The following is a 15,950-nucleotide window of genomic DNA, read 5'->3' as shown; positions in this document are numbered from 1 at the left end:
TTTGATTCGACAGAGGGCAGTGCTGTACAGTGCACAGAAATCTGCTTGAAACCCAAAGGCTGCGTTGCTCTAATTCACCAGTTAAATTATACTAATTCAGGACCTTATTGAGTTTTAGAAACATATGGAACATTTTTTGCACTCTCGTCTGCTGGCTCAAATCTTTGGTGAAAATACCTGTATACACTTACTGAAAGTTAACTAAACATATACCATCTTCCGGTTTATTGGTACTTTTAGAAAAGATTAAAAATAACTATTAAAAAGTGCTTTGCCTGTTTGCCTGCATGTGTTTGTGGCCTGTTGATCAGCATATGTGGATGGTAGGGAAAGATCAAATATATTTCAATATGCAGAAAGTTCTCTGTCTGCTTGACTAGAGATAATTCATACTACAGAAGACCAGACAAGATGCAATTTACAAGCATGTATTAGTAGGTACAGTGCATTTCAAATAGTATTGAACACATAAACCACTGACATAACAATATTTGCTTTTGTCCAGCAGAAACAAAAGCACATGTGACTGACATATTTGGTATTAAATGAGATGTGATGAACCACCTAATGCATGGATAGCCAATCTGGCACAGTCCAAGTTAACAGGCACTCTTTCAAGTGGCTGGATTCTGTGGGGTTTCCTTATGCTGGTGCTAGCATGTCCATGGAAGTGGAGTCAAGGCCTGCTCAGCAGTATACTCTCAGTTACCTCCCCAGAAGCAGGAGGCTCTCCACCTGCAAGAGGAGGCTCCAGGGATGCCTTCATGGCAGGAGATGTTAGACTAAAGGGTGTCAGATGTTGTAGAGACGCTGTATTCCTCAGACAACCTGCTGTCTGGATCTCCATTCCTCAGACTGCTGAACCCTTCCCAGTATCAGACACTTATTGGGGCCCAACTCCACCTCCCCCATCCTACTAGGATGTTCCTCAGGATCCTCCAGTTCCAACTTGAAGCTCCTTCCATTCCTTCTTGGGAATCTGACCATTCCCTCCATGACTCTTCCATGGGGTTCATGGAAATATTTAGAATCTTTCTAGGATATGAAACAATGTTTTTACCCTTAGTATATCTGGTAGCCTTTAACTGTGAATGTTGTGTCCTCCAATTACTTAGGAGCCCTGATGATCTCTCCAGGCACATCATTGCCCTGCAGCAACGTGAACTTGTTCTGAAAGAACAGAATTCTGCCATCTCGAGCAGGTATGGCTGTCAACAGACTGTCTATTTTACTTGTTATGTATAAGAAGAAATGGCATGAATTTTGGCCAAAATCCACCGAAACTTGCTGCCACTTTTGTGTGTGAGTGTGTGTGTGTGTGAGAGAGAGAGAGAGAGAGGGAGGGAGGGAGGGAGGGAGGGAGGGTGTCCATACCATTGCAATTTTCAGATGAGACTGAAAGTCATTGGACATGCAGGATTTCTGAATGGTTTGAGTTCTTCTCGTGTTTGGGAAATAATTAATGGCCAAGTTTTACAAAACTCTTTTTTGGCTTGCAGTCAAGCATCCTTTTTGTTCACTAGGTCAGTATGCGTGTGCCTGGCAGCTGTGAGGTTACTGATAAAAAAATAAATGGTGTACTTTTCTGTGGGCATGTATATTTTTTGCTCTGGTTCATGAGTTACTTTTAATTGTAGGAATACTTCATTTCGATATGTGGCATGAATGAGGAAGCTGCTTGATATTCCCACTCTTTATATTGAGAACCCTTTACATTATGAAAGTTCCTGACCACATAGTTCATCTTGGGTCTGTTACTTGAAATCAGTGCAGAATTATCAAAATGCTGCCAATAGAACTGATGGGGATGTTTCTTAGTCTGCTTGTTTAAACACATGTTTTTACAGCAGTTTGCATTGTCTTTCCTGTGAAACTAGACAATAATCACATTGAACTATAAAGCTTTGCTGTTAGCCAGTAGGAAGAGACCCAGGCAAAGTTGTTCTAGATAAATGTGGTGCAAGTAAATGTCCATATTGCACTTTCCAGATTTAGAGTGAAAGCAATTCTATTATGTTTCTATTAGCTCAGTCTGAATTCACCTACTAGCTATTTGCAGATTCCTGTCAAAGAAATATCACAAATGAAGGGGGCTTTGTGATGGGATGCTGTAATTACAAAAGTGTCATTTTTGAGATCTGAGTTTGTTTGATATGTAAGCAATTGATGCTGGAGGTTAGGATGCAAATTATGTAATGTCAACACATTTTACCAAATTTGTGTATGCTTTTACATTTTCAGTAAAAAAAGAAAAAGAAAGTGATATATCTTAAGAGAGTTTACATGTTTCTTTGTTAGGATGAGTTCAGGTAGCAGTCCTGCTCTTTACCTTGTTGCATTGGAGAAATGCATTTTTCCATTGAGAGTCTAAGAATAAGCATTGGTGTTCTGGTCCATGTGCAGCTGATTCCCAGGAAAATTTCATTTTCTGGTGGTAGGCTGCAGTGATGTCTATTCTTCTTATTCTCCCCACCCTGGGGAGTCTGCCAGGGCTGATTACCCCCACACCAGCCCTTTGTTAAAAACAATGCTGTAACAAAGTTTTTAAAAAATCACCTAGGTTTCTGCTGCTTTGCATTTATCAAACATTTTAGTTTGTTCTTTATAAGTGTTGTGCCCAAAGCAGTCAGGCAGAGGTTGTTTTTCAGCAGCGGTTAAATGCACTTCCCTGAGTCTCTGCATATTCTATGCTACCTCCTAAGGGTCTCTTATAAATTCTGGTTGATTATTGCCTTTTCCCTGTAACCTCTTGCTAATGGCAAACAAATTCAAGCTGGGCAGTAAAAGCTTAAAGTGTGTTTTATTAAGAGCAGCTAAAACTGCTTAGCCAGTTGTTAAAATTGCTAGCCAAAGTGTAAAATTCAGTGATGCAGCCAAGATTAACCTTTTCTTCATGCTTGATATCAAGAGTCTTGAGAAGCATGTTTTGCTTAGTATCTTAAAAGAAATAAAAATAATTGACTGTGTATATATTTTTTAATGGGTGTGGATCATGATCCCACACAGAGAAAATGTTGTTATTTCATTTATTAATTGCCTGGGCTGATGTTTTTGTTGACAGAACAGTTTTATGTAAGTATCTCTTCATGCTGGACACAGTCATGCACTAATTTTTATGCAAGGAGGGGAAACAAAAAATGATCAAGATACCCTTTTGAGTACAAAGAGACCAGTAACTGCCACTGACGTAAAAGCTCTTTCAAGTTAAAACTTTCATGTTCTCCAAGACACTATAATTAGTTCAGATTCCAAGTGTCAAGTTCTCCTTTTAGCTGCAATATTTTATTCTGCCTTAAGTGACATTTGAATGCCTGTATTTTAACTCTTCCATTGTTTCCAAATTCCCAGGAGAACTTCCTGTGCTGCTTAAGAGCAAATCTAATCACATAGTGCCCAGTGAATAATGGAATCACAGAACTGTAGAGTTGGAAGGGACCATGAGGGTCTTCTAGTCCAATCCTCTGCAATGCAGGGATCTTTTGCCTAATGGGGGCTCGAACCCATGACCCTAAGAGCTATCCACAGAACTGATAGGATGAGATGAGATGGAGAAGAAAGAAATGGCTTATAATAGTTTCTAAAACATTTATTATTTACTGTAGTTTTCACTCTATAAGACGCACCAGACCATGGCGCACCTAGGTTTTGGAGGAGGACAACAAGAAAAAAAAAATCTGAATCCCAGAAGCCAGAACAGCAAGAGGGATCGCTGTGCGAAGCCTTTTCAGGGCAGCGGGATGAACCCTAACCCTAACCCTAACCCTAACCCTAACCCTAACCCTAACCCTAACCCTAACTGTGCAGCGGTCCCTCTTGCTGTTCTGGCTTCTGGGAAAAGCCCCCAAGAGCCGTGCTCCCTTTAAAGAGCACGCGGAGTGTGAGTACGGCTCTTGGGGGCTTTTCCCTGAGGAGGGAGAAGGGCAGCCCGTCAGTCCCTTCTCCCACCTTGCAGAAAAGCCCCCAAGAGCGGCACACATGCTAGGTGCGGCTCTTTAAAGAGCATGCGGCTCTTGCTAGCTTTTGCGGGAGGTGGGGGAAGGGACAGAGGGCAGCCCGTGACTCCCTTCCACCACCCCCCTGGAAAAGCTCCCAAGAGCTGCGTGGAGCTCTTGGGCGCTTTTCCCCGAGGAAAAAGTGCGTCTTATGGAGCGAAAAATACGATACTACTGAAATGCATTGGCAACAGTGGGTAACAGTTGTGATCATGATGGTTTCAGCTATTTATTATGTAGCCATCTTGAAGTGTAATGGCTTTGTTTAATGGCAAGATTATGGGTCCAACTGTTGAAGCTTGTAGGTTTAAGTTCTAACTGAGAACAATGTTGAAACTTGGCTTGATAATAGGAAAGCTATGAAGACATAAGCAAGATGCGGCTTATTTCTCAACGCTGTAGATTGCCTTCTATGATGGGGAGGTGTAGATTTCTTTCAGTAGATGGGGATTAGTTTGCAAGTGTTCTGTGGGGCCTTCAGAATGGTGTTAATGGCTTGTTTTGCCTGCCTGTAGTTTTGTTTACCTGGATGTGTATTCCTAAAGTGTTTTTTACCTTTTAAAGCCCTTAAACATTTGGTTGGGAGTACTTAATACAAAAGACCCTTCTCCAGGTACCCCAACACCTGAGATTAAGCTGATATTGACAGGCTAGAGACAGAGACCCTTCTATAGTAGTGCCCAAACTGAGTCCAAATTCCTCCCATAACCACAAAGCTTATTGGGCTTAATTCAAGTCCCTGTGGCATCTCCTATATTCATAATGTTTGGAACACCCACCAGTGGATGTAGTTTACCAAACTTATTTTCACTCCTTGTTTCAGATGGGTAATGCACTGTCTTTTGCTTACAACCTCCCCCCCCCCCCAACCATGAAATGGAAATATGGCTGAACATGTTAGTACTGGTCTTGCTACCCCCCTGCCCACACCGTGCTTTCATTGCATTGGCTTTAGCTACCAGAATGATAGGTGAATTTGATGCTGTCATACTGTTCTTCTTTTGGCTGTATTTAAAATGAACATTTAACTTACTTAGCATGGCTAGCAGGTGGTCTGAGCTGTTTTGGCATTCTTAGGTGGGAAAGGCTTCTGCTTAAAAAGTTCCTTGCTGTTCTAAGTGCAACATGCACTGGCTTGACACAGATAGTTTTGAATGAAATTATGTTCTCCTCTGTTTCTTCCCATGTAATTCTCTTTCTTTCATTGCCCTGATCTTTTATTGTTGAGCAGCCACTTGCAATAAGTAGGCTAATTGTTATTAATTCTCAGGTGGTTATATAAAGACTAGCTCTCATACCGATTGTCTGTGCAGAACACAACAGAGGAGAGGCTTATATATAAATATGCAGTTCTTTAAAAAAAACAGGATGGAAATATGCTCATAAATGTGAAGCTTTGATTCTAGCTTCTCTGTAAGTTTTGTCCAGAAGCCTAGGAAGGTGCAGTTTTCTAAGCTAAATTTATAGTGAAGTTTCTTTAAAGCTGCAGATAAGTTTTAGATCTTCCAAATTAGGCCCATGGTTTTGGGTATTTAGCTGCAGCTAATAAAAGTTTGTTCCCAGACATTTGAGAAGCCTGGATAGATGGACAGACTCTTCCATACTAAGTCCGGCACTTATTTCCAAATCCATGCTACTTTATTACAAGCCAGCTGTCTCTCATCTTCCCTCCAGGAATGTTGCAGCCTCTCCACCATTTTTACCTTGTGTGTTGCTAGCAACTTGATGCCTTCCTTAGACCTTTGGACATTGCTACCATACATCGCCTCATATGAACTTCAGCCCACAATTTATACCAAAAACACTTTAGAGAGCCATGCTACTAACCTCCTATGCAAGGAGCTGATTTTTAAAAAATTTTTTAACAGTGAAAGCCCAATAGGAAATTGTGCTGCATTAAAAGTCATGTCGCGGGACGCTGGTGGCGCTGTGATCTAAACCACTGAGCCTCTTGAGCTTGCTGATCAGAAGGTCGGCAGTTTGAATCCCCGCGACGGGGTGAGCTCCCGTTGCTCAGTCCCAGCTCCTGTTGACCTAGCAGTTCGAAAGCACACCAAAAAGTACAAGTAGATAAATAGGTACCGCTCCATTGGGAAGGTAAACAGTGTTTCTGTGCGCTACTCTGGTTTCGGTGTTCCGTTGCACCAGAAGCGTCTTAGTCATGCTGGCCACATGACCCAGAAAAACTGTCTGTGGACAAACACCGGCTCCCTCGGCCTGTAAAGCAAGATGAGTGCTGCAACCCCAGAATCGTCTGCGACTGGACTTAACTGTCAGGGGTCCTTTACCTTTAGAAGTCATGTCAGAGATATTCTATTGACTGTTAGTTCCCAAACAGCATGGTGACTGGAAAAGGTTAACTGAAAAATTTACATATAAATCTAGGCTTTAGAAAAATATAGTTAAGCTGGACTCATTTTATTGCACTTGATTTCCATTTATGTCTTATATTGGGGATTGGCAGCCTTTTGCCCTACAAATGATGCTGGACTACAACTTCTGTTATCTCAAATGATTGGCTCAACTGGTTGGGGCTGATGGAACCATTTTATTTATTAAATTTCTATCCAAGTTTTCTTGCAGCAAATAGCAGGATAGCAGAATACAATTTTAAAATAAAGAAAAACATCAAAAAACTTATAGAAACATTTTTAAAGCATTCAAATACCCTAATTTCAAAGATGCTAGGAAATTTGACAGATCTTTCACCCATCCTATGCCTTGGTAAATAACATCTGGAGGATCACAGGTTCCCTATTCCTGTCTAATGTAAGCTGTCACAGACCCACAAAACAACTTCCATTCTGTTATATGTCTTTGGAAAGATCAGTTGGCTATGTCAGTTGAGGAGAATCATAACTTATAGTTGCACATTTTCTGGTTCAGAAGTGTTATGGGGTTCTGCTTATGGCATCTTTTATTTTTGGATTAACACATCCCTATCATGTGTATGTACTAGGACGCGGGTGGCGCTGTGGGTAAAACCTCAGCGCCTAGGACTTGCCGATCGCATGGTCGGCGGTTCAAATCCCCGCGGCGGGGTGAGCTCTCGTCGTTCGGTCCCAGCTCCTGCCCACCTAGCAGTTCAAAAGCACCCTTAAGTGCAAGTAGATAAATAGGTACCGCTTTATAGCGGGAAGGTAAATGGTGTTCCGTGTGCTGCTCTGGTGCTGGTTCGCTGGAGCAGCTTCGTCACACTGGCCACGTGACCCGGAAGTGTCTGTGGACAGCGCTGGCTCCCGGCCTCTAGAGTGAGATGAGCGCACAACCCTAGAGTCTGTCAAGACTGGCCCGTACGGGCAGGGGTACCTTTACCTTTACTATCATGTGTATGTAGTGTGTGTGTGTATGTGTATGCATACATACATTTCTGTTTTTTACCAGTATTTATACTTCGATAGGAATGAAATCCTGTGTGCACTGTGGCATTGAATCAACTGTGTGTAAAATTTCTCCAGCAAAAAAAAAATGTTCTACTAACTTGCTATAAAGGATTCATTGTCAGAAGTTTCATTAGGAAAAAGTCTTGTTTTTAGCTGTGTGTGGCAAAAAACTCAAATTGTCGAAAGTTGCAGAACAGCTCTCTGCTGCTCTGAAACGTAAATGACTAATGTGCATATTTTATTTCAGCATCTGGGCCTGAAAAGTTGCATACCAAATTTTGTTTGATTTGATCAACAATGGCTGAAAATTGGGATTTATCATGGAAATGCTGACAGATATGAACATGTGTCAACTAAGCGTGTGCCTGACAAACCTTCTTATTGTATGGTGCTGGTGGTGAAATGTTAATTTTTTGCTGCTTTAATTGCATTTTTTCTTTGCTCAATCTAGTCTTTTCAAAGTCTGGCTGTTTGGTTGCACTTCAGCTTTGTACTAATTTTTCCTCGAGTATGCAGAAAACTTGTCAGGTGCCTGTGCTGCTTTTTGAGCAGAAGAGTTTCCTAAAAGCTCTGGATTACCTTTCTTAGTATACAAGGATGAAAAAAGCAGCAGCTGCACTAGCAAGTCCATATTTTGCTGCAGTAATGTGTTCCTGACAGAAGATGGTGCCTTCAGCCTTCACTCAGATTCTTCCTAGTCGTCTTCCACCACTCTTTTTTTTATTTTAAAAAACATTTTGTGCTGCACAGCCAGAATGCTGTCACTAGGATTATAAATTCTGAAGCCAATTAGATAAAAAAATGTTACAACTGAAAGCGAAGAAGCTAAAAGCTGGTGAATATCTTCATGTTAGTGTGCCAGCCTTGGAGAGCAGTTTCTAAGGAGCACTCAGACGTGAGCTTTCTCCACTGCTTTCAAACATACTTTTGCACAACATAGATCTGAAGCATCTGCCGAATTAACTGTGTGAGGGAACTTGGAGTAAGGCGTGATGATTTAAGGGTTTTATTAGATTCCATAGGACAGTAGCTTGGACAACTGATTTAATTAATTTAGAGAACTTTTATAGACCACTTAATCAGAAAAGTAAGCAGTGTAAATAATATGGCTACCGATAAAATGCAGATAAAATCAGCAAAACTGTAAAAACAGCAACAACTAGTATACATAAATAATTTTCAATAAAACACAATCTGCAAAACTTGTTAAAACAAATATATATCTAAATTATATGTCTGAGTATGTCTAAACCACTGAGCCTCCTGGGCTTGCCGATCAGAAGGTTGGCGGTTCAAATCCCCACGGCGGGGTGAGCTCCTGTTGCTCGGTTCCAGCTCCTGCCAACCTAGCAGTTTGAAAGCACGCCAAAAAGTGCAAGTAGATAAATAGGTACTGGTTTCGGTGTTCTGTTGCGCCAGAAGCGGCTTAGTCATGCTGGCCACATGACCCAGAAAAAACTGTCTGTGGACAAACACTGGCTCCCTTGGCCTGTAAAGCAAGATGAGCGCCGCAACCCCAGAGTCGTCTGCGACTGGACTTAACTGTCAGGGGTCCTTTACCCTTACCTTTTAGACTTACTGAACTAAAAGTTTACTGCAGATGTCTAAAACAGGTCTAAAACAGTACAGCAAGGGTGCCTGCCTAATGTCAATAGGCAGAGAGTTCCAAAGCATAACTGGAGCTGCTACACTGAAAGATTGACTCCTTGCCAATGCCGAACAATATATAGCAGTTTCACAGTTCCATAGATGGAAGCCATTAAATAGGTATATATGGGGCAGTCTCTCAAGTGAACTGGTCCCAAGCCACTAAAGACTTTATATATGAATACTAAAAGCCTGAACTTGCCCCCAAAATCAGGTAGGTAGCTCTGTGTGTTTGATGCAGTAGAAATATATACAAAAAAATTAAAAAAAATTGTCCAGTAGCACCTTAGAGACCAGCTAAGATTGTTCTTGGTATGAGCTTTTGTGTGCATGCACACTTCTTCAGATACACTCAAATACACTCAGATACACTTTTGCCCCAAAAAGAAAGTGGTATCCAGTACAAATATTTGAGCAGAGATGTAATATGCTGACAGGAGATTTCACTCTTGGCAGCAACTGTTGTGCAGCATTTTTCATTAACTGCAAGGTAAGTCTTACATAGAGCACATTGCAGCAATTCAGTATTCACATTACTGATAGCTGGACTACTATAGTCAAGCTATGATGGTCCAGGAATAGTTGATGAAGCTAGTAAAGATGTTCCTAGCTCTGAGGGCCTCCAATGACAAAGCTGCATTTAGGAGCAACCCAGGTTGCATACTTGCTCAGAGGGAATGCAACCCCTTCCAGGGCAGGTAGTTGGCCTGTTTCTCAGACACATGAGCCACTCAGGCACAGCACTTGCTAGCTAAACCAGCCTTTGACTGTGCCCACCTGACATTTTCAAGAGGAGGAGTGGGAGAAGAGACCCCCCAGCAAAGCTGACCTTGGTCCCATGAAGAGTGTTTTTTAAAATTTCCCTCCAAAGTGAGAGGCATAAAAGCAGAATCATACTACGCTGTAGTACAGTAATGTGGGTTCCTTATGACCATTTACATCTGGCTAGCTTGTGAGAGTTTACTGACCTCGTGTATCATTAGAGATTGGAGTAATATTTTACGTAAACAGAATTCCACTCCATTAATATTATGCTGACTTGCTAGGTTCTTACACATTCTCTCTCTCTCTCTCTCTCTCTCTCTCTCTCTCTCTCTCTGTAAATAATTTACATATTCATGCTTCTCTAAGTTTTGCTAAAGCAGGTGGAAATGGATACAATACAATACAAATATTTACTGAGATAAAAGAAGAATCAAATTCCTTTTGGTGCAGTAAACTTCAGAGTAGCTCTTTCTTGCTTAGCCAAGGATTTTGCAATATTTATAAAAAATAAAACCAAAGTTTTTTCTCTCTTTTAGCACATGCACTTGAGAAACATTATATACAGTTTGCGGTCAACCCACAATTTGACGACATAAATTAAGCTGGGGAAAATAACTAAAGATGTGAAGAGAATATGTTCAAGTTAATGTTAATAATTTTCATTATTAGCACCTGTGCAATATTTGCTTAAGAACAAAAGAAGAAACCTCTGTATCATACCAAAGGCCATCCTGTTTTCACAGTGGGAAGGCCACAAACAGGAGCTGTGTGCAATAGAACTTCTTACTTGTGATTCCCAGTACTGTAACTGGTATTTAGCGACAAACTGCCTCTGATGGAAGGTACAGTGGTACCTCTGGTTAAGAACTTAATTTGTTCCAGAGGTCCGTTCTTAACCTGAATCTGTTCTTAACCTGAGGTACCACTTTAGCTAATGGGGCCTCCCGCCACCACTGCATGATTTCTATTTTGGAGCAAAGTTCTTAACCCGAGGTACTATTTCTGGGTTAGCGGTGTCTGTAACCTGAGGTGTCTGTAACCTGAAGCGTTTGTAGCCCAAGGTACCACTGTAATATGCAGCAATGACTACTAGCTATTGATTGATACTCCCCTTTAAAGCTGTCCTAATTGTTGCCAATCACTACATCTTTGGGTGGCAATTTTTCTGTGCACTGTGCGAAGAAGTACTTCCTTTTGTTTGTCCTGGTTCTAAACACAGCTGGTCATGCTCATTTAAGTTATTTTCTTGAGACTTTGGGTCTGTATGTTTTTGTAGCAATGAATAAGGACTGTTCTGCTGGATCATATGTGCTGAACACTTCGGAAGCATGAAACCTCTAAATTCTTCCAGCCTGATGTAAATAGCTGGTTTTCTGTATTGGACTTGTCAACAGAGCAAAATATGCTACTTGATGTTGCACTTCAGAATCAAACTGTATCCTGCTCCAGTTCTTATTTCTGTTAGGATATGGCTGCTTATGGCACCAGCCTGGTCCTTTCCTAGTTTTGGTATGCCAGTTGATTGACCACTCAGATTTTGTCCATTGTTCAAATGCTTCTAACATTAATTTATTAAAGCTGAACCAAAGAGGCAAGCTTATGCTAACTCTAATAAAATCAAGATGGTCACTCTGTTATGAAACAATGGCATTAAATTCCAATCATGTTGGAGCAAGTGATCTTTCATTCAGTTATTCCCCCCCGCCCCGTTGTGATGTGTTATTAAGCTCCTACCTTCTGTATCTCATGGTTGTAATTATACAAACTTCCTCACCCTCCTTGTTAGTAGTTTGGATAGGGACATACCTGTGAAAGATAAATATTTATTACAAACAGGCAAAGAGTTGACAAAGGGTAACAATTCATTGCTGTTTTTGATTATTAACAATGTGACAGCATTACAGAGAATTTAAAAAGACCTTCCCATGTGTGACTTTGTGTGAAACACTGCATTGGAGCAATAATTTTATATGAGAAGCCCAGATGAAATGACAGAATAGGTGTACTAAGGTTCCAGCATGGAATGAAGAAATCGGTTTTATTGATTTAGAATAATTTCCAGAACATGCATTTGATTATTGCAAAGCACTTTCAGCTCAGTTGCTTAGTGCTTTGTGGGTTTTCTGGAAATGTACCTTTTGAGAAGGGTTTTCAGGATAATTCATTCCTGGTCTTCATCATTTTGGTGCAGTGCATCCAAGGATAAACATGCTCAGCTAAAAGAAACCATTTTATGTCTTTGAAACTTGTGAAAATAGTATTTATATTATGCACCACGTACATAATTCTAAAGGTCAGGTGCTTTTTCACATGAGTGCTATTTCTCTTTCCCATCAGAGAAGGCCCATTGTGATTCACTAGTTCTAGAAGTAACATGTTTTGCAGCTTAAAACAAAGAGGAGAAGCAGAGATTTTGACAGTGGTTATTCTGTCATAGGCAGACCTTAGTTTAGGGTTAGCCAGTGTTGTTGAACTCTAGCTCCCATCATCCAGCATGCTTAGCAGTTGGGGATGATGGGTGTTGTACAGTGGTACCTTGGGTTACAAACACCTCGGGTTACAGACTCCGCTAACCTAGAAGTAGTACCTTGGGTTAAGAACTTTACCTCAGGATGAGAACAGAAATCATGCGCCAGCAGCGTGGTGGCAGCGGGAGGCCCTATTAGCTAAAGTGGTACCTCAGGTTGAGAATAGTTTCAGGTTAAGAATGGACCTCCAGAACAAATTAAGTTTGTAATCAGAGGTACCACTTTAGTTCTGGAGGGCACCACATGGGCTACTAGTGACACTTTTAATCTCTTGATTATCCTTTGTCCTAGCAGTTATTGGCTCACTGGGTAAAACGAAGGGGATAGCAGACATTTTTGTCTTGTCCCTCTAGGTAACTTAAATATACTTGATGAAATGCCATTCATGAAAACCTCTGCTTTGGGATCAGTATAAATCAGGCACCCCCAAACTTGGCCCTCCAGATGTTTTGGGACTATAACTCCCATCATCCCTAGCTAACAGGGCCAGTGGTCAGGGATGATGGGAATTGTAGTTCCAAAACATCTGGAGGGCCAAGTTTGGAGATGCCTGGTACAAATAGTTTGGACCCTAGTTGTGAATTTCTTTCACCATCTTTCATTTGGAAGCCAGCTAATTCACATTCTTTCCTCTCCCCACTCCCCGGCTGTTCTAGTCTTACCCCTAGGGTGAGCAAGCCTAACTATAGTAGCCCAGAGGGAATTCCTTTGCCCTCATCACACCCTGAAGCTGTGGCAGAGCTCTTGCTCTTCTCCACAGATGGGACTAGTTGGTCAAACATTCTGGCTCCTCAACAAGCTGCTGTTCACTGCTTTTTGTATAAAACAAAGAAGACCTCTGCTCTGAGAAGTTGGGCAGTATTGTGTGAATAGTACACAAAACTTTCCCATCAAAATACAGCAGTGTAGGCCTGTATACTGTATTTTTTTTTTCCTATTGTACTTTTCAGTAGCCATACTGTGTTACAGTTTTCATTATACCACTAGGTTAGGCCAAGAGAGAATGACTTAAGCAAGGCAACCCTGTGAATTTTGTGGATTTGAAATTAATATGCCTTCACTCCACTCCAGTGTTTCTTGTGCTCTATATCACAGTCTAGAAAGAAGGGATCTCTGTGCAAGTATCTTGGGAAGCAATGAGATGGTGCTTATCCTAACAGTGCTTGGCATTGGAGCAAGGTATTGCTGCCCTTGTCCACTAGTATGAGATCTGTGATTCATGTTACAAATAAGCTTACATAAAGGCACAGGTCAGCTTGAGTAGCTTAGCCTTCATACAACAGAAGAATTGAAGTTCTGTGACTCTTGTTATTCCTTCATATCCAGTATGTATGGATAGGAATTATGTACTGTACTTGAATCCATAACTCTTGTTTCCTTCAGGTAAGAGTTGCCACTTGAAACCATAATAGAATGTTAGGGTCTGATTACACAGGTCAATATTTTTATTTGCCTAGACCATCTGTGCGTTGTCTTCCTATTTTCATTGTGCCTAGAACCACGTGCATGGGCTGAGTTTCCCTTTAGAGATATCTGCAGTTGCTTGTGGAGGGATCACCTTGCTCCAGGGATAGACTGCAGTCCAGTGCAGCGTACATAATCATACTGTACTGCATAGCCAGCCACTTTCCTTGTCAACAGTAGGACTGCAGTGGTGAAACTAAACAGGGCCAACGGCACGTGTTGCTTCCTTACACATATGTAAACATTGTCATTGGATACTGACCAACATTTCTGTACCTTGTAGGGCTTGGAGGATTCTTGACCAAACTACTGATCTTGTAAATGATGATGATTGATGATGATTTATATACTGCCCTATACCGGGGAGTCTCAGGGCGGTACTGTATTTTTCGCTCTATAAGATGCATTTTTTCCCTCCTAAAAAGTAAGGGGAAATGTGCATGCGTCTTATGGAGCGAATGCAGGCTGCACAGCTATCGCTGAAGCCAGAAGAGCAAGAGGGATCGCTGCGCACTGATCCCTCTAGCTCTTCTGGCTTGAGGGATAGCCATGCAAAGCCTCTTGAGTGCAGCAGGAGCACTCCTACCTCTTCTCCCAAGAGGATTTGCATTGCTTTCTTGTTTTCCTCCTCTAAAAACTAGGTGCGTCTTATGGTTGGGTGCGTCTTATAGAGCGAAAAATACTTTCCGCTCTGCTAATTGTTAGCGTGATGCTAGGTGATTTCTCCCCTTCATGGATCACTGCCTTGCCGTGGCGAGGCTCAATGATCACTGCAGCAGCCACGAAATTAAAAGACGCCTGCTTCTTGGGAGAAGGGCAATGACAGGCCTAGACAGCATCTTGAGAAGTAGGGACATCACCTTGCCAACAAAGGTTCGTATAGTTAAAGCTATGGTTTTCCCAGTAGTGATGTATGGAAGTGAGAGCTGGACCATAAAGAAGGCTGATCGCCGAAGAATTGATGCTTTTGAATTATGGTGCTGGAGGAGACTCTTGAGAGTCCCATGGACTGCAAGAAGATCAAACCTCTCCATACTGAAGGAAATCAACCCTGAGTGCTCACTGGAAGGACAGATTGTGAAGCTGAGGCTCCAGTACTTTGGCCACCTCATGAGAAGAGAAGACTCCCTGGAGAAGACCCTGATGTTGGGAAAGATGGAGGGCACAAGGAGAAGGGGACGGCAGAGGATGAGATGCTTGGATAGTGTTTTCGAGGTTACCAGCATGAGTTTGGCCAAACTGCGGGAGGCAGTGGAGGACAGAGGTGCCTGGCGTTCTCTGGTCCATGGGGTCACGAAGAGTCGGACACGACTAAACGACTAAACAACAACAACAACAAGGTGATTTCTCCCTCCACCTGGGAGAGGAGGAAGGCAAGTGAGCTGAATTGGCTGGTGAACTTGAACTGCCTCAAAAGAAAACAAATATTGAGAGCCACTGATCTCTGGCAGCCTTCAAAATGGACAGCTCCCAACAGCTGCTGCCAACACAGCCATGCTGATGCATACAGATGGGAGTTTTAGTCTACAACATCTGATGGGCACTAGGTTGGCTAAGACTGGTTTAGAGGGATAAATCCAGGGAGGAGGGACCGTGACTTTGCCATTTTACATTATTTTGATTGCTGTTATATTTATTGCATGTATTCTTTACATTAATATGCTGTTCAGTTCTCTGGAGGCCGTTGATCCAAAACACAGTATATAAATAAACCATAACAACTTCCACTGTAGCACCAAGAGGATAGTATTTTCCACTTAAGAACAGGATTTTCCTTCCATAAAACATAAAATGGTTTGCATAGCAGCAGCAGAAGTGATTCATGCAATTTGGCAATGTAATCATATGTCAGTTTGGTTTTCATGATGCTTTTTCTTTGCATTGCAAAACACTTGTTTATTGTGTGCAAAGAAGGGCTTGGGTGTAAATGTGGAAGCACAGAATAATGACAGAGGAGATTTAAAAGTAGTGGGGTAGAAAACAAAAATAGAGACATTACTAAGCTATGGACATCACTGCAAACCAGCCAACACTGAGAAAAGACATGGTAGAGGGCAATTTATAAAAGAATGCATGAATATTTGAGATCACTATTCAAGAAACAGTTTTCAGAATCAACAAGTAAGAGAACAATGTTTTCTGTCTCCTGAGGCATAGTATGTGGGTAGTAA

The 15,950-nt window shown here is 41.6% G+C and overlaps 1 protein-coding gene across 1 annotated transcript in view; it reads left to right on the top strand.

Annotated features, from left to right (window-relative positions):
• The window catches only part of MAD1L1 (mitotic arrest deficient 1 like 1), a 453,662-nt gene that overhangs the window by 50,444 nt on the left and 387,268 nt on the right, over positions 1 to 15,950 (top strand). The window contains exon 10 of the mRNA XM_083711565.1: positions 1,116 to 1,202. Coding sequence (XP_083567691.1) covers positions 1,116 to 1,202 — 87 coding nt within the window. The remainder of the gene's footprint in view (positions 1 to 1,115; positions 1,203 to 15,950) is intronic.

The sequence above is a fragment of the Podarcis gaigeae genome, assembly GCF_964106915.1.
Source record: "Podarcis gaigeae genome assembly, chromosome: 14".
NCBI lineage: Eukaryota > Metazoa > Chordata > Lepidosauria > Squamata > Lacertidae > Podarcis > Podarcis gaigeae.
The sequence above is the reverse complement of the archived record's forward strand: the minus strand, read 5'-3'. Positions and strand labels throughout refer to the sequence as shown.